The sequence below is a fragment of the Stegostoma tigrinum genome, chromosome 6, assembly GCF_030684315.1.
Source record: "Stegostoma tigrinum isolate sSteTig4 chromosome 6, sSteTig4.hap1, whole genome shotgun sequence".
NCBI classification, from domain to species: domain Eukaryota; kingdom Metazoa; phylum Chordata; class Chondrichthyes; order Orectolobiformes; family Stegostomatidae; genus Stegostoma; species Stegostoma tigrinum.
In genome coordinates this window covers 109,851,412-109,878,348 of record NC_081359.1, presented here as the reverse complement: position 1 = coordinate 109,878,348, position 26,937 = coordinate 109,851,412, and the positions used below count along the sequence as shown (strand labels likewise).

At 50.1% G+C, this 26,937-nt stretch overlaps 1 protein-coding gene across 3 annotated transcripts in view; it reads left to right on the top strand.

Moving 5' to 3' along the window:
* The window catches only part of LOC125453591 (cGMP-dependent 3',5'-cyclic phosphodiesterase), a 296,672-nt gene that overhangs the window by 49,648 nt on the left and 220,087 nt on the right, over window positions 1-26,937 (top strand). The window contains exons 1-2 of one of the 3 annotated variants that reach the window (XM_059646852.1): window positions 6,426-6,581; window positions 7,048-7,108. In XM_059646852.1, coding sequence (XP_059502835.1) covers window positions 6,517-6,581; window positions 7,048-7,108 — 126 coding nt within the window. In that variant the 5' untranslated portion in view covers window positions 6,426-6,516. Of the gene's footprint in view, window positions 1-6,425; window positions 6,582-6,667; window positions 7,109-26,937 lie in introns of those variants that run through there. The other 2 variants (XM_059646853.1, XM_059646854.1) reach the window with 2 other exon arrangements.

Here is a 26,937-nt window from a genome sequence, read left to right as displayed (position 1 = left end):
ACGAGGTCAGACTGGGATTGTTGGTCAGTGCAAGTGACTTGGACCAAAGGGTCTGTTTCCATGCTGTACAGCTGTATGACTCTATGACTTTGATACCCCCTCCTTTATTCTGAGTCTAACCCCATGCTGCCCCTGTCCCAGGAATGCTTGATGGGGACCTGGAAGAGGGAACTGTGGCATTATTTTCTGGTGTTCCTGCCAGTATGTCCATATTTAAATAGACACAAGAGCACAAGCAGGCTATTCAGCCCATCGAGATGGCAAGGTATAGAGCTGGATGAATACAGCAGGTCAGGCAGCATCATAGGAGCAGGAAAGCTTGCTTGGCCTGCTGTGTTCATCCAGCTCCACACTTTGTTATCTCGGATTCTCCAGCATCTGCAGTTCCCATTATCTCTGATAGAATTCAGCCCATTGACTTTGTTTTGCCATTCAAGGTGATCATGGATAATCTGATAATCCTCATTTGGGTGGCACGGTGGCTCAGTGGTTAACACTGCAGCCTCACAGCACCAGTGACCCAGGTTCGATTCTAGCCCCGTGCAACTGTCTGTATGGAGTTTGCACATTCTCCCCGTGTCTGCGTGGGTTTTCTCTGGGTGCTCCGTTTTCCTCCCACAGTCCAAAGACTTGCAGGCTAGGTGAATTGGCCATGCTAAATTGCCCATTGTATTCAGGGGTGGGTGTGGGTTGTAGGGGAATGGGTCTGGGTGGGATGCTCCAAGGGGCGGTGCGGACTTGGGCCGAAGGGCCTGTTTCCACACCGTAGGTAATCTAATCTTCACTCTCCTGCCCTTTCCCCAAGATCCTTGATTCCCTTATTGATTAAAAAGTTGCACCTCTCAACCTTGAATATACTCAATGAACTAGTTTTCGTAGCCCTCTATGGTAAAGAATTCCTCAGATTCACTACCCTCTGAGAGAAGAAATTCCTCCTCATCTCTGTCCTAAATGTGTGACCCCTTGTTCTGAGATGGTGCCATCTGATCCTAGACTCTCCCACAAGGAGAAACAACCTCTCCACACCTACCCTGCCAAGTCCCCCAAAAATCTTGTGTCTCTCAATAAGGTCACCTCTCATTCTTTGAAAATCCAATTATTACAGGTCCGACCTACCCAACCTCCCTTCATAGGGCACTCCCTCCATACCTGGGATCAGTTTTGATCTTATTGATTAGCAGAACAGTCTCAAGGGGCTGAATGCCCTCCTCCTGTTCCATTTCCACTGTTCCTATGAGCCTCTGAGGGATGACATGTAGTGAGTGGAACTTAGGAGGGACCGGTGATTTGTCCCTAATTGCCCCTGGAGAAGGTGGGAGTGAGTTGCCTTCTTGAACTGCTCTAGCCCACTAGCTGTGGGTTGACCCACAATGCCCCCCGGGAGGGAATTCCAGGATTTTGACCCAGTGACACTGAAGGAACGGTGGTATATTTCCAAGTCAGGATGGTGAGTGACTCTAAGGGGATCTTGCAGGGGGGTTGTGTTCCCATGTATCTGCTGCCCTTGTCCATCTAGATGGGCGTGTTCATGGATGGGGGAATTGTGGGGGTGTAGGTGTGGGGATGGAGGGGAGGGGAGGGGAGGGGCTGGAGATGGGAGGGTGGGGAGAGTGTGGTGGGAAGGATGAGGCTAAAAGGAGTTTGTGAAGCAGGAGAGGTGGGGGATTGGAGGTATGTACAGGGTGCAGTGTAGCAGAAAGGTGAAATGGAATGGAGTGGCAGGAGGTAAGATGTGAAGGGTAGTTGAGGGGTCAGAGAGTAAGATGTGAAGGGTAGTTGAGGGGTCAGAGAGTAAGATGTGAAGGGTAGTTGAGGGGTCAGAGAGGTAAGATGTTAGGGGTAGTTGAGGGGTCAGAGAGTAAGATGTTAGGGGTAGTTGAGGGGTCAGAGAGTAAGATGTGAAGGGTAGTTGAGGGGTCAGAGAGGTAAGATGTTAGGGGTAGTTGAGGGGTCATAGAGTAAGATGTGAAGGGTAGTTGAGGGGTCAGAGAGGTAAGATGTTAGGGGTAGTTGAGGGGTCAGAGAGTAAGATGTGAAGGGTAGTTGAGGGGTCAGAGAGTAAGATGTTAGAGGTGGTTGAGGGATAGTAAAGAGAGGAGGAGCAGATGGATAGGGTTGGGATCAGGTGCATTCCCCCGAATGGAAATGTGGGAAGTGGGGATGGGCTATCGGATTGGGAAAAGGGAGTAACAGAGAGTGGGATGGTGCAATGGGAATTGGAATGTAGGGAATTGGGGAGTGGAGAAGGTAATAGGGATATGGGAATGGGGGATGAGGCTGGGGTTATGGGAATGGGAATATAAAGGGGGTGATGAATATGGGAATGTGAATGGTGGGTGATTGGAAGGGGGATGGAAGTGGCGAAAATGGATTTTGGGATATTGAAATGGGGACAGGGATGGGGAAACGAGAATAGGGAATGGGATTGGGGGTTGGTGGGGAGGAGGGTTGGAGATATGGGAATGGGGTTTGGGCAGATGATGCGTCGGGATTTGGGGCATTGGAATATGAGGAGGAGGGCATGGTGTAGAGGAATACGGGCTGTGGGGAGGGGTGTTGGGAATATGAGAATGGGGGTATGAGAATAGGGATGATGATTGGGGAGCAGTGGGGATATGGGAATGGGGGTATGAGAACAGGGGAGAGGAATGGGAATGAGTGTTGTGGAATGGGAATTGGGGGGGAGGAGGATGGGGGCATGGGGAAGAGGATTGGGGGTTGTGAGATATGGGAATGGGGGATGAGGTTGTGGATATGAGAGTAGGGATGAGGATTGGAGGCCGGTGGGGAGGGGTATGGGATGTGGGAATGGGGGGGATGAGGATGGGAATTGGAGAGTAGGGAGGAGGATTGGGGGCTGTAGGTTCAGGGTTTGGGGCTATGGGAATGGGGGGGATGAGAGTAGGGATGAGGATTGGGGGGCAGTGAGGAGGGGTATGGGAATTGGGGGGATGAGGATGGGGGCATGAGAGGAGGATTGGGAAGTGGTGCGAGGGGTTACATGGAATGGGGGTGATGAGGATGGGGGATTGAGAGGAGGATTGGGGGGTGGGGAGGGGGTTTGGGAGTATGGGATTGGGGGTATGAGGATGGGGGGTGAGAGGAGGATTGGGGCGGTGGGGAGGGGGTTTAGGCGTATGGAAATGGGGGCAATGAGGATAGGGGCATTGAGTAGGGAGGAGGATTGGGGGCGGTAGGGAGGAGGAATGCATATGCGAATGGCGGTATGAGAGTAGGGAGGAGGATTGGGGTGTGGTGGGGAGTGGGTATGGGGAATGGGGGATGATAGGAGGATTGGGGGGGTCAGTATGGGGAATGGGGGAAGAGGATGTGGGAATGAGTGGAAGTCTGCGGGGCAGTGGGGAGGGTGTATGGGGAATGGTGGGATGAGGATGGGGGATGAGACGAGGATTGGGGGAGGTGGTGGGGAGGGGGTATGGGGAATAGTGGGAGAAGGATTGGGGGACGGTGGAGAGTGGATTGGGGGTAAGGCGAATGGCAGGGATGAGGTTGGGGAATGAGATGAGGTTTAGGGGGAGTTTGGAGGGAATTGGGAATTTGGGGAATGGGGATGCGGGGATGAGAGGAGGATTCGGGGGGCGGTGGGCAGGGGTATGGGGAATGGGGAGGATGAGGATGGGGGGATGAGAGGAGGATTGGGGGTGAGACCGTGGTGAAGGGGTATGGGGAATGGGGGGAGGTGGTGTGGGGAATGGGGGGGATAAGAGGAGGATTTGGGGGAGGTGGTGGGGAGGGGGTGTCTGGAATGTGGGGATGAGAGCAGGAATGGGGGTGAGGCCGTGGGGAGGGGGTATGGGGAATGGTGGGGGGATGAGGATAGGGAATGAGAGGATTGGAGAGGCAGTGGGGAGGGGGTATGGGGAATGGGGGGATGAGGATGAGAGGGTGAGAGGAGGATTGGGGGGAGGCAGTGGGGAGGGGATATGAGGACATGAGGACGAGAGGGTGAGAGGAGGATTGGGGGGGAGGCGGTGGGGAGGGGGTATGGGGGGAAAGAGGATGACAGGGTGAGAGGAGGATTGGAGGTGGAGGGGGTGGGGGTTATGTGGAATGGGGGGATGAGGATGAGAGGAGGATTGAGGGGGTGGCAGTTGGGAGGGGGTATCGGGAATGGGGGGGATGAGGATGAGAGGAGGATTGGGGGGGAGGCGCTGGGGAGGGGGTATGGGGAATGGGGAGAGGAGGATGAGAGGGTGAGAGGAGGATTGGGGGATGAGGGGGTAGGGGGATGAGGATGAGAGGGTGAGAGGAGGATTGGGGGAGATGGTGGGGAGGGTGTATGGGTTATGGGGGGATGAGGATGAGAGGAGGACTGGGGGGAGGCGGTGGGGAGGGGTTATGGGGGTGATAGGGATGAGAGGGTGAGAGGAGGATTGAGGGATGAGGGGGTGGGGGGTGAGGATGAGAGGGTGAGAGGAGGATTGGGGGAGGAGGGGAAGGGGAGGGGGTGGGGGGTGAGGATGAGAGGGTGAGAGGAGGATTGGGGGAGGAGGGGGAGGGGGGTGAGAGGAGGATTGGGGGAGGAGGGGGTGGGGGGTGAGAGGAGGATTCGGCGAGGAGGGGGTGGGGGGGTGAGAGGAGGATTGGGCGAGGAGGGGGTGGGGAGGGGTTATGGGGGGATGAGGATGAGAGGGTGAGAGGAGGATTGGGGAAGGAGGGGGTGGGGAGGGGGAATGGGGGGGATGAGGATGAGAGGGTGAGAGGAGGATTGGGGAGTGAGAGGAGGATTGGGGGAGGAGGGTGGGGGGATGAGAGGTGGATTGGGGGTGGAGGGGGTGGGGAGGGGGAATGGGGGGATGAGGATGAGAGGGTGAGAGGAGGATTGGGGGAGGAGGGGGTGGGGGGGTGAGGATGAGAGGAGGATGGGGAGGAGGGGGTGAGGGGGTGAGAGGAGGATTGGGGGAGGAGGGGGTGGGGAAGGGGTGGGGGGTGAGGATGAGAGGAGGATGGGGGAGGAGGGGGTGAGGGGGTGAGAGGAGGATTGGGGAGGAGGGGGTGGGGAGGGGGTATGGGGGGATAAGGATGAGAGGGTGAGAGGAGGATTGGGGGAAGAGGGGGTGGGGGGTGAGAGGAGGATTGGGGGAGGAGGGGATGGGGAGGGGGTATGGGGAGATGAGGATGAGAGGGTGAGAGGAGGACTGGGGGAGGAGGGGATGGGGGGGTGAGAGGAGGATTGGGGGATGAGGGGGTAGGGGGATGAGGATGAGAGGGTGAGAGGAGGATTGGGGGAGACGGTCGGGAGGGTGTATGGGGAATGGGGGGATGAGGATGAGAGGAGAATTGGGGGGAGGCTGTGGGGAGGGGGTATGAGGGGATGGGTGAGAGGAGGATTGGGGGGGAGGCGGTGGGGAGGGGTTATCGGGGTGATGAGGATGAGAGGGTGAGAGGAGGATTGGGAGAGGAGGCGGTGAGGAAGGGGGTATGGGGGGATGAAGATGAGATGGTGAGAGGAGGATTGGGGGATGAGGGGGTGGGTGGGGCTATGGGGAATGGGGGGATAAGAGTGAAAGGAGGATTGGAGGAGGAGGGGGTCGGGAGGGGGTATGGAGGATATGAGGATGGGGGGATGAGAGGAGGATTGGGGGGAGGCGGTGGGGAGTGGGTATGGGGGATGAGGATGAGAGGGTGAGAGGAGGATTGGGGGAGGAGGGAGTGGGTGTTTGAGTGCAGGATTGGGGGGAGGGGGGTGAGAGGAGGATTGGGGGGTGGGGGGTGAGAGGAGGATTGGGGGGAGGGGGGAGGGGGGAGTGGGGTGGGGGGTGAGAGGCGGATTGGGGGAGGAGACGGTGGGGGTCAGAGGAGGATTGGGGGAGGGGGGGTGTGGGGTGAGAGGAGGATTGGGGGGTGTGGGGTGAGAGGAGGATTGGGGGAGTGGGGGTGAGAGGAGGATTGGGGGGGTGAGAGGAGGATTGGGGGGGTGAGAGGAGGATTGAGGTAGGAGTGGGAGGAGGGGGGGTGAGAGGTAGGAGTGGGAGGAGGGGGGGTGAGAGGTGGATTGGGGAAGGAGAGGGGGGGAGGAAAGGGGGAGGAGGGGGGAGGAGAGGGGTGAGAGGAGGACTGGGGGAGTGGGGTGAGAGGGGGACTGGGGGAGGGGGGTGAGAGGGGGACTGGGGGAGGGGGGTGAGAGGAGGACTGGGGGAGTGGGGTGGGAGGGGGGTGAGAGGAGGACTGGGGGAGTGGGGTGGGAGGGGGGTGAGAGGGGGAGTGGGGTGGGAGGGGGGTGAGAGGAGGACTGGGGGAGGTAGGGGGTGAGAGGAGGACTGGGGGAGGGGGTGTTGTTGAGTCCCTGGCCCCACGGAATGATGCCCGCAGCGCAGCTCGCACTAGGACCCGGCGGCGTCCACCACCTTTGGCAATGTTTGGTGTGTGAAGGGGGGGATTTATTTCTTGTTGTTTCACAAAGATCGTGTGTTTGCCCGGTTTTCCTTCGGGCAGCCCCTTGCTGATGGGGGCTACTCTCCCACTCGGCCCCTCTCTGGCTGCTTGCCCACCCTCATGGAGGGGGAGGGTGCAGGTGAAATCTCTGGTGGATCCTCCCCCCATTCACTGCTGTTGCTGATGTAGGCTGCATTTTAACCCCGACTGTGTCCCTGTCTGTGTGTGTGTGTGTGTGTGTGTGTGTGGGAGGGGTGGGGAGCTCTGTCTGTGTCAGTGTCAGTGTTAGTGTCAGTGTGAGCAGGGGTGCTCTGTGTGTGTGGGAGGGGTGGGGATCTCTGTCAGTGTCAGTGTGTGCAGGGGTGCTCTCTCTGTGTGTGTGTGTGTGGGTTAGGGAGCTCTGTCAGTGTGAGTGTGAGCAGGGGAGCTCCCTCTCTGTCTGTCTGTCTGTGTGTGTGTGTCTGAGTGTGTGTTTGTGTGGGTGGAGGAGGGCTGGGGAGCTCTGTCAGTGTGAGTGTGAGCAGGGAGCTCCCTCTCTCTCTCTGTGTGTGTGTGAGAGAGAGAGAGACAGGAACAGACACACACAGGGAATACTGAAGCAATGGTTTTGATCTTACACCATATACTCATCGCCCTGTTTCGATCTTTCAGGCGAGGACAGCAGCTCAATACAAAACCAGAGATCGACCCATCTAGCTCCGTGGCTGTCCAGGTAAATCTGCTGTCGTTCTGATTTTATTTCCTCTCTCTGGGTTTTTCAAAAAATTGGAATGGCTGCAGAGACAGTGAGGCCGCACAATTGCTCTGTGTGTGTGAGTGAGAGTGTGTGTGTGTGTGTGTGTGTGTGAGAGAGAGAGAGAGTGGGGAGGAGTGTGTGTGTGTGTGTGTGTGTGTGTGTGAGAGTGAGTGTGTGTGTGTGTGTGTGTGTGAGTGTGAGTGAGTGTGTGTGAGTGTGAGAGTGTGTGTGTGTGTGTGAGAGAGTGTGTGTGTGAGTGTGAGTGAGTGTGTGAGAGTGTGTGTGTGTGTGTGTGTGAGAGAGAGTGTGTGTGAGTGTGTGTGAGTGTGTGTGATGGGGCTGGAGGGTGGTCTAGTGGAAGGGGTTAACCCAGGCTGGCATTGCCCTACTTGCTTTGCCTGGTTTCTGAAACCTTTGCCCCCCCTCCCCCCGCCACCCCCTCCCCGCAGCACAACAACATGCCCCGTACCCAGCCCAGAAAGGAGACCCAGAACAACTGGCTGCTCTATTTTATTATCTTGGCTGCTCTAGTGTGTTCACTTCCAAACTGTTGTGTTTATTTTTACTGTTTTATTCTCCTGAGCCATCTACAATCTCTCTTTGCCCTTCTCCCCATCTCCCCCAGGCATTGTGCCCCCTCCCCCACTTCTCCCATCTTCCACACTGTTTTAACCACTTCCTCTCTCCGCCTTTCTCTCTCACTGTCTCCCTTTCTTTCTGTCTTTTTCTCATTCACTCTGTCTCCCTCTCTCTGTCATTCTCTCTCAGTTGTTCTTTCTCAGTCTCTCTCTGTTGTCTCCCACTATTTCTCTCTCTATCTTTCTGTCTCTGTGTATGCGTCTCTCTCTGTGCCCACTTTGTGTAGGTCTGTGCTTGCTGTTATACAGCTTTGTCTCCTGTCCCTCTTCCTGTCCAAAGTGCATTGGCAGGTACCAGCTGGATATGGGAGCCAGGGAATGGGCATCTTGCTTTCAAACATTGCAGCCCCTCACTCTGTAACAGCAGAAGCGCTATCGAACCCCAGCCTCCCAAATGAAATGGACAGCACCCCTCCCCGACGATCTTGACTCAGCTGTCAGCACTGTCTCTCTTCCTGTAATGGGGAGTATCAGGGGCATCCATCCCAGTCATTGGGCTGTTTGACTCTGGGAGGCATCGCAAGCTCTGGCTGTATTCCCTGTGCGTGGTCAGTATCTTGGTAATACTGGCCGGGCGGTGATGAAAAGTAGGAGCGGATCTTTCAGACCTGAACCCCATTTGTCAGAAAGACTGAATTCCTAATGTAACCCCCATCGAGCTTCTATTCCCCGTTGGCTGAGCTGGTTAATATGTTCCCTTCCAGTAATTATTGCAAATTAGAGGCTTCCGGAATCTTCCAAAGCCACTGACTCCATTGTCCTTTTGCGTAAATGCTGAATGTTGCAGAGAAGCTCATTAGGATCCAGTTTCGGATGGTGTTAGGGTAAACAGCGCAAAGAGGCCACTCAGGCTCTCCAGCCTTTGTTTAATTGGCTGATAATCAGAGATGATGGGTGAAGGTGTGAGGTGAAGTGTCCATTCAGAGAGCTAACACAGACCCCGGAGCTGAATGGGCTGTGCAGAGGTCACTGTGCAATTTCATGAATTGTACACACTGTCTCTGCTTTACCATCCTTGCTGAGGACAGATGATGTTGAACATCGTGGGAAGGTGCTTCGACATGTCTGTCTTTTCAGTGACATTCAGGGCAAATCGAGAGCGAGGTGCGAATGCGAGGTGTCTGTGGGGGAGCATTTTGGGCCCACGTGATTATAATTCCATTAGCTTTAAACAGTTGTAGAAAAACACAGGATTGGTCAAAAAGTTAAAGTTCTTACATTGGAGTAAGCCCCGCATTGACAGGAATTTTCAAAAGTTGTTTTGGGGAGAGATGGGAAGTGGGAAGTGGGAAGCCTTTAAACATGAGATGACAAGCGTTTGAGACAGTATGTTCCTGTAAGGGTGAAGGTCAAGGCTGGTAAGTGTCGGGAAATCTGGGTGACTAGAGAAGTTGAGGCTTTGGTCATGAAAAAGAAGGAAGCACATGTCTGGTACAGACAGCAGGGATTGAGTGAATCCCTGGAGAAGTATAAAGGCAGTAGGAGCATACTTAAGCCAGAAATCAGGAGGGCAAAACTTGAGATAGCTTTGGCAAATAGGGTAAAGGAAATTCTTTACATACATTAAGGGCAACGTAGTAACTGGGGAGAGAATAGAGCCCCTTAAAGATGAATGAGGCATCAATGTGTGGAACCACAGGGGATGGGTGCAATGCTAAACAAATATATCAGCATCTACTGTGAAGAAGGGCGTGATTTACATGTAGATGGAAAGGGTGGTTCTGTGATTGGGAAACCATGTCTCACTAATCTGAAGAAGTGACAAAGAAGATTGATGAAGGCAGACTGGTGGACGTTTTCTAGCAAGATGTTTGACAGGATTTCACACGGGAGACTGGTTAGCAAGGTTAGATCACATGGAATATAGGGGGAGCTAGCCAATTGGATACAGAGCTGGCTTGAAGATAGGAGACAGAGATTGATGGTGGTGGAGAGTTGCTTTTTGGACTGGAGGCCTGTGACCAGCACAAGGATCGGTGCTTGGTCCGTGGATAGAGTAAATAACTAAGGTCTTTTCCCCAGGCTGGGAGAGCCCAAAGCTAGAGGGCATAGGTTTAAGGTGAAGGGGAAAGATTTTAAAAATGACCTGAGGGGTAACTTGTTCTCCCCAGGGGTGGTGCATGTATGGAATGAACGGCCAGAGGAAGTGGTGGAGTCTGGTACAATTACAACATTTAAAAGGCATCTGGATGGGTACATGAATGGGAAGAGTTTAAAGGGATATGGGCCAAATGCTGGCTAATGGGACTGGATTAATTTAGGATACCTGGTCAGAATGGCTGAGTTGGATTGAAGGGCCTGTTTCTATATGGTATGACTCAATGTGAAACTTGGCCCCAGAGGGAAGAGAATGGGGTGAATCGTGTTTTATGGGAGCATTGGATAATCACACGAGGGAAGATGGAATAGAGGGATGAATTGATAATTTATGCTACTAATGGGGTCGGAGGTGGTGGTGGAGTCTCATATGGGCTTTTATCAGTGCACGGTCCTGCTCTTGTGCTTTATAATAAAAATAGTAGCTATGGAAGCCGCACATTCCTACTTGGAAAGCTGTGACAAATGGGATACTCTCTGAGTTCTGTGTGTGCTAAAACAGAGCGATTAGCCTTGAGCATTTTGGCTTTCTGGGAAACAGTCTGGTAGCTTAATCCAGTGTGCCATTTCTCAGGTTGTGTTTTCTCAGTTCGTTAAGGGATAGGGTATCATTGGCTGGGCCAATGCTTTGCCGTGGGTCTGGAGTCATGTGTGGGCTAGACCAGGTAAGGATGGCAGTTTCCTTCCCTAAAGGACATTAGTGAATCAGATGGGTCTTTACAACAACTGAGAGGTTGCACGGTCATCATTAGATTCTTAATTCCTGAGTTATTTTTTGGTAATTGAGTTCAATTTATCCAATAAGCTGGGGTGGGATTCAAAGCCAAGTGCCTACAACAGCACCCTGGGTCTCTGCTTTAGTAGTCTGGTGATAATACCACGAGGCCATCGCCTCCACCTTGTGGCACTGTTTGGTGACTGCTCTGCACTAGAAACTCGGAGAGGCTGGAAAAACTCGTGTTATTGTGCCTGGAACAGCAGAGGCTGAGGGGAGGCTCGATAAAAGTCTATAAAATGATAACAGGCATCAATCGGGTTGGCGATCGGAATCTTTGGGGGGATATGGTCCATGGGCAGGCAGAAGGGATTAGTTTAATTTGGCGAGAGATAACACGGTGTGGAGCTGGATGAACACAGCAGGCCAAACTGCATCAGAGGAGCAGGAAAGCTGACGTTTCGGGCCGAGACCCTTCTTCAGAAATGGGGGTGGGGAAGGGGGCTCTGAAATAAACAGGGAGATGGGGGGAGGAGGATAGAAGATGGATAGAGGAGAAGATAGGTGGAGAAGAGACAGACAGGTCATAGAGGCGGGGATGGAGTCTGTAGAGGTGAGTGTAGGTGGGGAGTTAGAGAGGTCAGTCCAGGGAGGACAGACAGGTCAAGGGGGCGACATGAGGCTGATAGGTAGGAGATGGGGGTCTGTCTTGAGGTGGGAGGAGGGGATAGGTGGGAGAAAGGACAGGTTAGGAAGGTGGGGACAAGCTGGGCTGGTTTAGGGATATGGTAGGGGGAGGGGAGATTTTGAAGCTTGTGAAGTCCACGTTAATACCATTGGGCTGCAGGGTTACCAAGCGGAATATGAGTTGCTGTTTACATTTGGCACAACATTGTGGGCCAAAGGGCCCATTCCTGTGCTGTGTTGTTCTGTGTCCCATGAATCTCTCAACCAACATTTGCTGGACCAGGAAGGTGTGTTAATTATGTGGCTAAACAAGTTGACTATCAAACCATAATCAGCTACTGGTAGGTGGTTAGGGCAGGGAAGATTCTAGCTTGATGTACAATGGCTCCCAGCCTACTGACATGTTATGGCAAGATCCAAGGATCGAGACAAACGTCAGCACGTAGTCTGTGTCTTATGCAACACTGGGCATGGAAAGTGAATTAAGACGTAGAACAATATGTGCTCAGGATAGGAATCACTTCAGGGAAATTCAGGCTAATGGAGGATAGACAGTGGGAGACACATGAAACACAAACAATAACAGCATTTACTGATTAGTCAGGAAGATAATGGCACTGTGTCTCAGTGGTTGGCGCTGCTGCCTCACAGTGTCAGGGACGCAGGTTCGATCCCACCCTCAGGCGACTGTCTGTGTGGAGTTTGTACATTCCCTCCCCGTGTCTGCGTGGGTTTCCTCCAGGTGCTCTGATTTCCTCCCACAGCCCAAAGGTTAGGTGGATCGGCCATGCTAAATTGCCCGTAGTGTTCAGGAGTGTGTAGACTATTTGGGCCCAGGGGGATGCTCTGAGGGTCAGTGTGGACTTGTTGGGCCGAAGGGCCTGTTTCCACACTGGGGGTTGTATGATAACTTAGCTGAATGATTGACATAGCTGGGCGTGGAGCACAAATGGAAACACACAACCTTGACACTGCTTAAGGCTGTCATCACTGCTGTTGGAAACAGCAGCTGTAAGCATTTTAACTGTACAGGATCAGTGTTTATTCAGCAGGATAAGGGCCCCTCACTGTGTAACTGTACAGGGTCAGCGTTTATTCAGCAGGGTAAGGGCCCCTCACTGCGTAACTGTACAGGGTATAGTGTTTATTCAGCTGAGTAAGGGCCCCTCACTGTGTAACTGTACAGGGTACAGTGTTTATTCAGCAGAGTAAGGGCCCCTCACTGCGTAACTGTACAGGGTACAGTGTTTATTCAGCAGAGCAAGGGCCCCTCACTGCGTAACTGTACAGGGTATAGTGTTTATTTAGCAGGCAAGGGCCCCTCACTGCGTAACTGTACAGGGTATAGTGTTTATTTAGCAGAGTAAGGGCCCCTCACTGCGTAACTGTACAGGGTACAGTGTTTATTCAGCAGAGTAAGGGCCCCTCACTGTGTAACTGTACAGGGCCAGTGTTTATTCAGTAGGGTAAGGGCCCCTCACTGTGTAACTGTACAGGGTCAGTGTTTATACATAGAAAAGTAGAAACTAATATCAGGTCTAGGCCATTCAGCCCTTCAAGCCTGCTGTGTTATGCACTGTGATCCGGGCTGGTCCTCTTTCTCAATACAACATTACAGCTTTGTCCCTGCTCCCTATTTTGCCTTTAAAATCTAAAAATAATTATGTCTTCTCTAAATACAGTCAGTGACTTGGTCTCCACAGCTTCCTGTGTGAGAGAATTGCACATCTTCACACCCTATGAATGGAGAAATCTTTCCTCATCTCATTCCTGAGTGATCTACCCTGTGTACTGAGACTGGATCCACTGGATCTCCAGCCCTGTGAGAACTTTACATGTTTCCATCTGATTCCCCCTCTCACCTTTCCAACCCTCAGTGAATACAGACCCAGTCAAACTAATTGCTCATTATAGGACAATCCTACCCGTTCTGGTAACAGCCCAGTGACCCTCTGCCACACTCTCTCGATAACAGATATGTCCCTTCCAGGGAGACCAACACTGCACACAGTACTCGACAGAGTCTTGGTTAATCCAGCAGGCTAAGGGTTAACTCAGCAATGAAAGTTTTATAATAAATTTGTACCTCCTGCACTTACATCATCTGTTCAGAAATGATCCATTCGATTTAGTTTGCCAGGGAATTGGTCGATTGCAAGTAAATTGTGAGTGGGTTAAAAACCCATTGAATTTGTGTTTGAAGTGATTTGTTTTTTGTGAACAGGTTTTATTCGGTTTCCTGGTTCCTGTAATTTCTATGAATCGCAGCAGTTTCACAGCTTCTTGTTTCACTGTTAACCCTTCACTTCCCTGTTTAATCACAGCACTCCCTGAGCTCCGACATCTCGGTTCACTTCTCATTGTCCAATTTCCTTTCCCACAGATGTTGTTATCGCAACCTCACTTGGTGTCTTTTATTGTATCACAGCCAACCTGCTCCCCCACCCTTCCCCACACTCCCCCCTCTTCCCTTGCTCCCTACTCTCCCCGTGCCATGTCCCCCATGACCCCACCTTCCCCTGCCCCTCCCACTCTCCCCCTGCCCCCACTTCCCAACCCTCCACTCTCTCCCTATTCCCACTCCACTCTCCATCCCTCCACTCTTACCAAACCTCTCACTTCTCCTGCGGCATCGCCCTCTTCTACTTCTCCTACAGCGTCACCCTCCTCTACTTCTCCTGTAGCATCACCCTCTTCTACTTCTCCTGCGACATCGCCCTCTTCTACTTCTCCTACAGCGTCACCCTCTTCTACTTCTCCTGCGACATCGCCCTCTTCTACTTCTCCTGCGACATCGCCCTCTTCTACTTCTCCTACAGTGTCACCCTCTTCTACTTCTCCTGCGACATTGCCCTCTTCTACTTCTCCTGCGACATCGCCCTCTTCTACTTCTCCTACAGCATCACCCTCTTCTACTTCTCCTCCAGCTTCGCCCTCTTCTACTTCTCCTGCAGCATCGCCCTCTTCTACTTCTCCTGCGACATCACCCTCTTCTACTTCTCCTACAGCATCGCCCTCTTCTACTTCTCCTCCAGCTTCGCCCTCTTCTACTTCTCCTGCGACATAGCCCTCTTCTACTTCTCCTGCGACATCACCCTCTTCTACTTCTCCTGCGACATCGCCCTCTTCTACTTCTCCTACAGCGTCACCCTCTTCTACTTCTCCTGTAGCATCGCCCTCTTCTACTTCTCCTGCGACATCGCCCTCTTCTACTTCTCCTGCGACATCGCCCTCTTCTACTTCTCCTACAGCGTCACCCTCTTCTACTTCTCCTCCAGCTTCGCCCTCTTCTACTTCTCCTCCAGCTTCGCCCTCTTCTACTTCTCCTGCGACATCACCCTCTTCTACTTCTCCTACAGCTTCGCCCTCTTCTACTTCTCCTGCGACATCACCCTCTTCTGGAGTTAAAAAAAACACAAACACACCTAATATCCAGCTCTATGTAGCCAATACAGCTTTTGTGAGAAAGGAGGACCTTGCCAGGAAAGGTATATGCGTCAGAAACAGCCACTGAACCACAGAACTAGTAACGTTAATGTGGCACAGAGGTTGAAACTATTTGGCAAACATCTTTGGAAGAAAACTCAGAATACCAAGATATACTTCATTGTAACACATATGCGATGTTTGGAAGCTGTCACAGGGTTGGGGGATCAAAGTCCCATTGCAATGGTTTAAACAGGGGTAGACGCTCTGTGCAGTCCTGAGGGAGTGCTGCAGGGTCCCAGGCGGGATGACGTGCCAGTCTGCCTGCCTCTCTTTCTCAAGAGGATGTAGAAACATTCCACAGACACCGTTCCAAGTGTGTGGAGTCACTCCCTGCACGTTCTCCCCAAAATCAGTCCTAAGCCTGCATCACGTGAGACAGGTTATCTGAGCTTGCAGAGCTGGTTTTGGGATCTTGCTGTGTGCCAGTTGCCTCCCACAGTGCAGCAGGAACCTTGCCTATGTTTCATTGGGTGTAAACAACTTTGGGATCAAGAACAAAGAAAATTACAGCACAGGAACAGGCCCTTCAGCCCTCCAAGGCTGCACTGACCCACATCCTCTATCTAACCCTGTCACCTATTTTCCAAGGAACTGTATCCCTCTGCTCCCTGCCCATTCATGTATCTGTCTGGATACATCTTAAATGACGCTATCGTGCCCGTCTCTACCACCTCCACCGGTAACGTGTTCCAGGCATCCACCACCCTCTGTGTAAAGAACTTTCCACACATATCTCCCCTAAACTTTCTTCCTCTCACTTGGAACTCATGACCCCTAGTAATTGAGTCTCCCCACTCTGGGGAAAAAGCTTTTTGCTATCCACCTTGTCTCTTCCTCTCATGATTTTGTAGACCTCAATCAGGTCCCCCCTCAATCTCCGTCTTTCTAATGAAAATAATCCGAATCTACTCGACCTCTCTTCATAGCTAGCACCCTCCATACCAGGCAACATCCTGGTGAACCTCCTCTGCACACTCTCCAAAGCATCCACATCCTTTTGGTAATGTGACGACCAGAACTGTACATGGTATTCCAAATGTGGTCGAACTAAAGTCCTATACAACTGTAACATGACCTGCTAACTCTTGTACTCAATACCCCACCCAATGAAGAAAAGCATGCCATATACCGCCTTGACCACTCTATCGGCCTGCGTTGCCACCTTCAGGGTATAATGGACCTGAACACCCAGATCTCTCTGTTCATCAATTTTCCTCAGGACTTTTCCATTTACCGTATAGTTCACTCTTAAATTGGACCTTCCAAAATGCATCACCTCGCATTTACCTGCATTGAACTCCCTTTATCTGCCCAACTCTCCAGTCTATCTATATTCTGCTGCATTCTCTGACAGTCCCCTTCACTATCTGCTACTCCACCAATCTTAGTGTCATCTGCAAACTTGCTGATCAGACCATCCACACCTTCCTCCAAATCATTTACGTATATCACAAACAACAGTGGTCCCAGCATAGATCCCTGTGGAACACCACTGGTCACAGGTCTCCAATTTGAGAAACTCTCTTCCACTCCAACTCTCTGTCTCCTGTTGCCCAGCCAGTTCTCTATCCATCTGGCAAGTACACCCTAGACCCCATGCGACTTCTCTTTCTCCATCAGCCTACCATGGGGAACCTGATCAAACACCTCACTGAAGTCCATGTATATGACATCTACAGCCCTTCCCTCATCTATCAACTTTGTCACTTCCTCAAAGAATTCTATCAAGCTGGTAAGACATGACCTTCCCTGCACAAAACCATGCTGCCTATCACTGATAAGCCTGATGTTTGAGGTAGTACATGCCTGTGTGGGACAGTGTAGAGGAAGACCATAAGACATAGGAGCAGAAATTACTCCTAATGCAGCCTGACCAGAGCCTTATACAGCCTCAATAGTACATCCCTGCTTTTATATTCAAGTCCTGTCAAAATAAATGCCAAACTTGTATTTGCCTTTCTAATGACTGACTCAGCCCACAAGTTTACCTTGAGAGAATCCTGGACTAGAACTTCCAAATCTCTTTGCACTTCAGATTTTTGAATTTTCTCCCCATTTCGAAAATAGTCCATGCTTTTATTTTTCTTATCAAAGTGCGTGACCTCACACTTTCCCACCTTGTACTCCATCTGCCACTTCTTTGCCCATTCTCCCAACCTGTCCAAATCCTTCTGCACCCTCCCCACCTCCTCAATACTACCTGTCCCTCCATCTATCTTTGTGTCGTCTGCAAACTAAGCCAGAATGTCCACAGTTCCTTCGTCTAGATCGTTATTGTACGAAGTGAAAAGCTGTGGCCCCAGCACTGACCCTTGTGGGACACCGCTTGTCACCGGCTGTCATCCTGAGAAAGACTCCTTTATCCCCATTCTATACTTTCTGCCAGACAGCCAATCTTCTATCCATGATAGCAGTCTGCCTCTAACACCATGGGCCCTTATCTTACTCAGCAGCCTCCTGTGTGGCACCTTATCAAAGGCGTTCTTGAAGTCAGGAAGATAACATCCATTGGCTCTCCTTGGTCTACCCTGTTCATTACTTCCACAAAGAATTCTAGCAGATTTGTCAGGCATGAACTCCCCGTGATGAAACCATGCTGACTTTGCTCTACTGTACCATACACTTCCAAATCTTCAGAAATCTCATCCATTACAATGAACTCCAAAATCTTACCCACAAGTGAAATTAGGTTAATTGGCTTTACTCTGCATCTAACCCTGCGCTGTCCCTGTCCTGGGAGTGTTTGAAAGGGGAGGGCTGTAGAGGGAGCTTTACTCTACATTTAACCCCATGCTGTCCCTGTCCTGGGAGTGTTTGATAGGGGAGGAGCGTATCTGACCTGGTGCTGTCCCTGTCCTGGGAATACATACTTTGTGGTAATGGTATGTCTACATGCCTGAAATGAACAGAGGAGGAAATGAGCAGTGAATGTGTCTGAGAGGTTTTCAGTGAAGGCTGGCACTGTGCATGGACAGTGTTAAATGTAGAGCCCACGCTGCCCTCTGCCTGTGTGCTGGGAGGTCTGGGGCGAATATTGTCCTTTCGACAAGATCCCTGTCATTCACGACAGACTGTAAGCGTAATATTTACTTTTCTAATTGAGTAAGACAGGAAACAAAACACACAATTGGAGCCTGAGAACAAACAGTGAAGGCTTGAGTAAAGTGTCTCTTCAAACAACTTGAGATAAGAACATGAAGTGTTGTAAACAGCGCTGGGTAGCTGTTCCTCAGGATTAGCAGCGGACTTTATCCTCAGACCCTCAACCCACCTCCCGGAAATGTCCAATCCAAACCTTCCAGACTGGAACAATGCAGATGCAAAGCCGGCTGAGTGCTTGGGATACGGAGAGTGGCGGACAACGGGAATTTTTCAGGCTAGGGGAATATTTGTATCGGGCCCCTTGCTTCACCTGATCTATACGAATGATCTGGATCTTGCTGTGCAGGGGACAATGTCAAAGTTTGCAGGTGACACTAAACTTTGGAAGAATTGTAAACTGTGGGGAGGACAGTGTGGGGCTCCAGAAGGACATTGATAAATTGGTGACATAGGATATAGGACATAGCACGGTACAGGCCCTTCGACCCACAATGTTGTGCTGACCTATTATCCTACTAAGATCAATCTACCCTGCATACCCTACATTTTACTATCCTCCATGTGCCTGTCCAAGAGTTGCTTAAAAGTCTCTAAAGTATATGACTCCACTACCACTGCCGGCAGCACGTTCCATGCGCCCACCACTTTCTGTGCAATGAACCCACCTCTGACATCTCCCCTATACCTTCCTTCAATCACCTTAAAATTATGACCCCTCACAAAAGTCATTTCTACCCTGGGGAAAAAAGTCTCTAGCTATCTACTCAATCTGTGCCTCATCATCTTGTACACCTCTATCAAGTCACCTCTCATCTTTCTTTGCTGCAATGAGAAAAGCCCTAGCTCCCTCAACCTTTCCTCATAAGACCTACTCTCCAGTCCAGGCAGCATCCTGGTAAATCTCCTCTGCACCCTCTCTAAAGCTTTCACATCCTTCCCACAATGAGGCGACCAGAACTGAACACAATATTCCAAGTGGGGTATTAACCAGGGTTTTATAGAGCTGCAGCATAACCTCGCAGCTGTTAAGTGGGTGGATTGGAGGCAGATGAGTTTCACTGCAAAGAAATGTGTGCGCTTTGGTTTGAAGAGCATGAAAAAGCAGCATCACAAAGGAGGTAAGCTGAATGAACACAGCAGGCCAAGCAGCATCAGAGGTGCAGGAAGGCTGATGTTTCAAGGGTCTAGGTTTGAAACGTCAGCCTTCCTGCTCCTCTGATATTGCTTGGCCTGCTGTGTTCATCCAGCTCCACGCCTTGTTATCTCAGATTCTCCAGCACCAGCAGTTCCTACTATCTCCAGTGTTAGTCTGTTCCTTCACAGGCAACACTGGCATTTTCTTGACCATTCCTAATTGCCCTTGAACTGATGGATATTTGGGAATGTAGAGTTTAGGTTAAAATTAGATCAGCCATGTTCTTGTCAAATGGCAGAGCAGGTGTGTATGCATGCACGTGTGTGTGCGTGTGTGTGTGCCAGCTGTGTGTGTGTGTGTATGTGTGTGTGCACGTGCGTATGTGGAGCGTGCGCACGCATGTGTATGTGCACGTGTGTGTGTGTGTGCATATGCAGTGGGAATAATTGGGTAGCACTGTCATTTCGATCGTACTGGTAGGATGGATTTGTGCTGTTAGAGTGTGTGAGTGTTCAGTGTGAAAGCTTGTTCACTGTGTAAGCAAAGCCTACCCACAGCATTCTGCAGTGTGACTCGAGCAATTATCGTGTGTTCTCTGTAAGTCTCAGACCTGGCTGTCCCTTGCTCTGTTTATACAGCTCAGTAATTAATACGCCTCTCTTCCAGGTACTGGTTGGAATGAATACATATCAGATAATACATTGCTTACAGCAAACCACTCCTTTGTAATTCAATCCAATGGCTGTGCATACAAACTGTGCTGGAAATATCTGTTTGTTGATCTGTAGGGCTGGAGGGAGCAGTGATACTGGGACCAACTGGATTCCTCTTCTAAAGAGCTGGCATGGGGATGATGGGAGGAATGTCCTCTGTCTGCTCTGTTTAACATCAGCAACGTTGGGTGAAGTTGTTGGTACCCAAAACGGTTAACTGACTTCATTAGATTAGCTCCAGCCCTCAGGCTATGAGGACACTGCTCCAGGAACACACTCTATTTGGTTGTGCAAGTGCTATGTAACTACAGCAATGTGTAATTAGTGCTAGTTCTAGCCTGAAGCCCTTCCGAGGAATATTAATCTCTCAGCCGTAATATAACTCGCTGTTTAGCTCACTACAGTAAGTCGACAAATTAAAGTGAAACATTGTGGTTGCTGGAAATCTTACAAAGCCACAGCTTGACCATGTGGCAACACACAAAAAGGAGTAGGCCATTCAGCCCCTCAAGTCTGTTCTACCTTTCATTGAGATCATGGCCGATCTGTGACCCGATTCCATAGACCTGCCTTTGGCTCATATCCCCAATACCGTTGATGGAGCGGCACAGTGGCTCATGGGTTAGCACTGCTGCCTCACAGCAACAGGGACCCAGGTTCGATCCCAGCTTCAGGCCTCTGTCTGTGTTTGCATATTCTCCCCGTGTTTGCGTGGGTTTTCTCCGGGTGCACCAGTTTCCTCCCACAGTCCAAAGATGCGCAGATCAGGGTGGATTGGCCATGCTACACTGCCCATAGTGTCCAGGGGTGTGTAGGCTGGGTGGATTAATGATGGAAAATGCAGAGTCACAGAGATCGAGTAGGGGGATGGTGTCAGTATGGGCTTGTTGGGCCAAATGGCCTGCTTCCACACCGTAGGGATTCTATGATTAGCAAAAATGTATCAATCTGAGACTTAAAGAAAGTTCCAAACTCTCCCACCCAAAGTGCTCCCTAACATCTTTCCAGAACCCTCTGGCCCTAATTCTTGGACTATGCTTCTGGTGCTAGAATTCCCAAACAGTGGAAATAGTTTTTCTTTATCTTTTCCTGTCAACATCGCAATCAGCTCACCCCTTAACCTTCAAAATTCTAGGCCTAATTTGTATAATCTCTCCTCATAAATTTAAGGTGACCTCCATTTCTTGTACATTCCTGCACACACTCCTCAAGCCTCCCCTCTCGTTTACTATGCCCAATTCCATCCTTCCACATTTTAACTTACACCTATCCTACATCTCTATTTCTCTTTCCCTTCTTCCGCACCCCCCCAACTTAGGAACCCCTTTGTCTTTTTCACTTGGCTTCAACTCACCTTGTCCCTCGTCCATCTTTGTCAAAAGATTTAAAAGCACCATTTTGTAAGCTCTGAAGAAGAGTCACACCAAACTTGAAGCATCTGTTTCTCTGTCCCTCCCTCCCTCCCTCCCTCCCTCTCTCCCTCTCTCCCTCTCTCCCTCCCTCCCTCCCTCTCTCCCTCGCTCCCTCTATAAATGCTTCCAGACCTGCTGAGTTTCTCCAGCATTCTCTGTGCTTGTTTGACATAAACCTGTCCTGTTTCTCACGATCAAATCTCTCTTCTGCTGAAGACTATCTTCATGGGAGTCCTTCTCTCCTTGGTGTCTGTAATTGAAACCAATGAGAAGGATTGGTGGCGATGAATGTCCCTAAGGCATCTCAGATAGTTCTGGCATCCAAGAGCAGAAGGTATGAGACCAAAAATAGGCCATTTGGCCCCTCAATTCTGCTCTGCCACTCAACAATTAGAATTTGTTGGCCAGCATAGCTGGTATCTGGAAATATACCAAGCAGGACAGGGGTTAAGCCCATGCTTAACAAAAGAACCCAAATTATATTTATCACTTATACAGCCACCCCAGAGCCCCGCCCACGTGAGGCGGCACGGCGGCTCACTGCTGCCTCACAGCGCCAGGGTCCCAAGTTCGATTCCAGCCTCGGACGACTGTCTGTGTGGAGTTTGCACATTCTCTCCGTCTCTGCGGTGCGTTCCTCCGGGTGTTCCAGTTTCCTCCCACAGTCCAAAGATGCACGGGTTAGGGCAGACTGGCCACGTTCAATTGCCCACAGTGTCCAGGGTATGCAGGCTGGGTGGATTAGCCATGGGAAATGCAGGGTTATGGGGATGGGGCAGGGGGAATGGGTCAGTGTGGACTCGATGGGCTGAATGGCCTGCTTCCACACTGATGGGATTGTATGGTTCTATATTGTCATTATCCATAAACTCTACAGCCTGTGTCCGAACTCCCAACAAACCCTGTGCTCACTGATCTACACTGGTTCCTGGTCAAGCAACATTGTGATGCTCTGATTTTAAATGTTCCAGAGTTGGAGGGGAGCAGGGGTGTGGGGGAGGTGTGGGGCTGGCGGGGTGGGGGGGCACCTTCACTACCAGGATGCTCATGTCTGCAATTGCCTCTCCAAACCTCCCAGCCTCTGTTGCCTCCTTTCAACATCTCTTTATAGTAACATAAGGACTCAGAGCAGGAGTAGGCCATTCAGCCCCTTGAACCCGCTCCCCCATTTAATGCGATCCAGGCTGATCTCAGCCTCAATCAACTCCGCTTTCCTGCCCAGTCTTCATAATCCTCTAACCTCCACTACTCACTATAAATCTGCCTACCTCCTCCTTACAGTTACTCAACTGGGCCCCCCCCCGCCCCACCGGCACTCTGGGGGAGAGAATTTCCACGGATTCGTGAACCACGGGGAGAAGTAGTTTTTCCTCCTCTCTGTTTTAAATCTGCTACCACTTATCAGACTTTGACTCTTTGGTTAGACTTTACTTAATGCCTGGAGGGTCAGGCGTTAGTCAGTTCAACTGTAATAACACCCACCTTTTCAAGCTGCTTGATTAATAGTGTCAATATTTAATCATGTTATTTCATGTTAACCATGATCTAAAATCTGAATCGGTCTGTACACAGCAAGAGGTACTGCCCTTCTGAATACCTTTGTGTTGTTAGACCGGAGAGGCCAAGAGGCAATAAATGGAGAAAAACGGCAGAAAGCTGCAACACAAAGAGACTCGGGCGGGACTTGTGCACAAAACACCGAAAGCTAGCAGACGGGCAGCAGGTAATCAGGAAGGGTTGTGGAAAGTTGGCCCTTATTTCAGGGGGTTTGGAGTGTGAGACTGTGGAAATCTCACTGCAACTGTACAAGGTGCTGGGGAGACCACATCTGGAGCACTGTGAGCAGTTTTGGTTCTCCTGGTTTAAGGAAAGATATAATTTCTTCGGAGGCAGTTCAGAGAAAGTTTAGTATGATTATCCCTAGTAGGGAGGGATTGTCTCATGAGTAAAGGCTAAACAGGTTTGAGACTCTACTCAGTGGAGTTTAGAAGAATGAGAGGGGATCACATTGAAACATCTAGGATTCTTAAGGGGCCTGAGAGGATAAATGCTGAGAGATTGTTTCCCCTCATGGGAACATCTGGGACCAGGGGGATAGTCTCTGAATAAAGGGGCACCAATTTAACATAAAATGAGGAGGAATTTCTTCCCTGAGGGTTGTGAGTCTTTGGAACTCGTTGACACAGAGAGCTGTGGGGGCAGAGTCCCTGTGTATAGCCTCAAGTATAACAGAGCCTGTGGTAACGGCATTGGACTGTACAGCCACGTATGGCCTCACCCTGAGAGTGGAGGAGAGTCATCTTGTCTGCAAGGGAATGCCCATGATGGTTTAAGGCTGAGATAGATTTAATCAGTCAGGAAAGAAGGTTTACAGGGAAAGACCAGGGAAGCGGGCATGAGGAATGTCGCAATCAGTCATGATCGTATTGAATGGTGGAGCAGACTTGAGGGGCCAAATGGCCTACTGTTACTTGAGGGTCTTAATTTTTCTCCTTCAGGCAGGACTGTGCAATCAGCAGTATTGTATTCAGCTAAATCATTGGCTCTGTCTTTGAAAGAGCTGACATCAGCTCGATGGGCCTAATGGCCATTGTCTGATCCCTAAGATTCAATGTCTCTGTTTGGAAATGAAGGAGGCACATGGTTAACTTGGCCAATTGGAGAGGGGGGTGTGTGTCCTGTAAAATTCCAGACTGCACAATTTCGGAGTTCTTCCGTCATCTCCATAGCTTTTCCTTGGCTCAATCGCCAGCACATCTCCCTTTCACATCAGCGTGAGTTATTGTCATCTCATTAAGAATGGGAACAATCTGTTTTGGAAAATAACATTGTCCCAAGTGGTCTTTAGGGAGATGAGTCCAAGTTCTTGTTCAAATAAATTGTGGAAGTGATGTAAAGAGGCTTCAAAGGGATCAAGGTAAGTTTATGAGCGGGCTAGGATCTGGCAGCTGGAGCATAACGTGTGTTGTCCATTTTGAGAGGGAGAATGAAAAAGAAGCATATGAGAGATTCCAGAGGGATGTAGGGATCCTACTGTGTGAATCACTCAGTGTTAGAATATAGGCACAGCAAGTAGCCAGGGCAATGAATCGAACGTTATTGTTAACGTCCTGCTGATATCCTTGGGCATGTCGACATTATGAAGGAGGAGGTGGTGAGTGTCTTGAAAAATATTAAGTTAGGTAAGTCCCCAGGGCAGCGCCTGATGGGATTTAACCCGGGAGGTAAGGGAGGAGATGGATAGGTTCTTAAAAGAGATCTTTGTATCCTCTTTAGCAACAGGTGAGGTCCCAGAAGACTGCAGTGTTGTTCCTTTGTTTAACAGGAATAATCCAGGCAATGTTAGAGCAGTGAATCTTATTAGTGGTTGGGTAACTATGAGAGAAGATTCTTAAGGGCAGGATTTACTCAGGTTTGGAAAAGGATGCACTCATTAGGGAGTGATCAGCATGGCTTTATGTGGGGGAGGTCTTGTCTCACAAATTTGATTGAGTTTTTTGAAGAAGTGATGAAAGTAATTGATGAAGGTAGGGTCGTGGATGTTGTTTACCTGGACTTTGCTAAAGCATTTGACGAGATCCCCCATGGTAGGCTGGTCCAGAAGATTAAGTCGCTTGGGGTCCATGGTGAGTTGGTAAGTCAGATACAAAATTGGTTTGGTCAGAGAAGACAGAGGGTAGTTGTAGAAATTGGTGGGAGTTGTAGATGGTGAGAGTTGACCAGTTGGAAAGTTGGGTGGAGAAATGGCAGATGGAGTTTGATCTGGATAACTGTGAGGTGATGCACTTTGGGAGGTTAAATGCAAGAGGAAAGTATGCAGTAAAATGTAGGAGGTAATAAAGAAGGTGTACGGCACTCTTATCTTCAACGTCTGGGGCATTGAGTATAAAAGTTGGCTCATCATGTTGCAACTTTTTTAGTTGGGTCACATTTGGAGTATTGTATGCAGTTCTGGTCACCACACGTAGAGGAAGGATGTGAAGGCTTTGGAAAGGTGTGGAGAGGTTTACCAGGATGTTGCCTGGAATGGGTAGTATTCACTATAAGGAAATATATTGGGCAACTTGGATTGTTTTTGCTGGAGTGTTAGAGGTTGAGGGGCAACCTGATAGAAGTATATAAAATTATGAGAGGACCCGAAACATCAACCCTGATTTTTTTTTCTCTTCACAGATGCTGCCAGATCTGCCGAGTTTTTCCAGCAACTTCTGTTTTAGTTCATGTTTAGAGGAGGTGTGCAAGGGAACAATTTACACAGAGGGTGGAAGGTGCCTGGAGCAGGCTGTCAGTGGAGGTGGTCGAAGTGGATATGTTAGCAATGTTTAAGATATTTAGACAGACATATGAACAAGTGGGGAATAGAGGGATATGGACCATAAGCAGGCAGATGGGATCAGTTTAGAATGGAGTCGCAGGCAGCTCAGAAGGGCCTGTTCCTATGCATTATGTTTATTGTGAGGGGATTTGAATGTAAATGAAGGGAGCTTATGCTTCAGTTATGCAGAGCAGTGGTGAAACCACATCTGGAGTTCTGTGTACAGTGTTGATCTCTTTATTTAAGGAAGTATAGAAATGCGTTTGGAGAAGTTCAGAGCACATTTGCCAGACTAATGCTTGGAATCCTGGATGTAGGGGGATTGTATTAAGAGGAGAGGTTCACCAAGCCAGGCGTCCTTCATCTAGAAATTTGAAAAGTATGAGACCTGACGACAATTGTATTTGTCCAGAAGAGTGTAAGGCAGTACTAGTGTGTCCCTCCCCTCAGCAAAGGAATCTGTTTATGTTCAAATATTTCTGGTAATTGTGTCACTGAATCTGAGTCATACTGCGGAACGCAGTCTTTCTGTTTGAGGGAGCTGGGATGGTGCATTGAGCAGCTCTCCAAAGCTGGACTGAATAACCACTTTGTACAAACACACAGCAGCAACTGCCTCAGGTTTGTCTCAGATAAATACACCAGCCTCCCTGCTCCACTGAAAGCCCAGCCCCCGGTCCTAGCCCAGGCTGAGGTTAATTGGAGGGATGTCAGGGTGCAGTAGGATGCTGGAACTGGGTGGGTTTTAGCATCTTAGGGTAGCAAAGCACAGTAGGAGGTCATTCAGCCCATCGATGCTCATTCTATGAGCGAGATAACAAAGTGTGGCGCTTGTCTCCCACTGCAACTCTCTTGTCCTCTCCACCTATCTTCTCCTCTATCCATCTTCGGTCCGCCTCCCCCTCTCTCCCTATTTATTCCAGAACCCTCTCCCCATCCCCCTTTTCTGATGAAGGATCCAGGCCTGAAATGTCAGCTTCTGTGCTCCTAAGATGCTGCTTGGCCTGCTGTGTTCATCCAGCTTCACACTTTGTTATCTCATTCTACGAGTGATCCAGCTTTTCCTCAAGTCCCCAAACCTTTTTCTCCAACAGCTGTGTAGAAGCATGGATAAGGTTGACAAGAACAAATCTTTCCCCTGGATAGAGGGATCAGTGACTGGGAGCGTTGATTTAAGGGAAGGGGCAGGAGGTTTGGTGAGGGGGGGGCAGGAAGTTTGGTGAGGGGTGTGAGGAAAACATTGTTCACCTCGAGGGTGGTGGGAATCTGGGGCTCGCTGCCTGTAAGGGCAGGAGGGGCAGAAAGCCACATCTCATTGAAGAACTATTTAGATGTGAGCTTGTGATGCCGAGGCAGACATGGCAATAGGCCAAGTGTTAGGCAATGGGATTAGAGTAGTTAGGTGGTTGGTTTTTACCAGCACAGACTCAATGGGCTGAAGGGCCTTTTACTCTGCTCCATAACTCTGTGACTCTAACCCTTTAACACTATTGACAATCAAA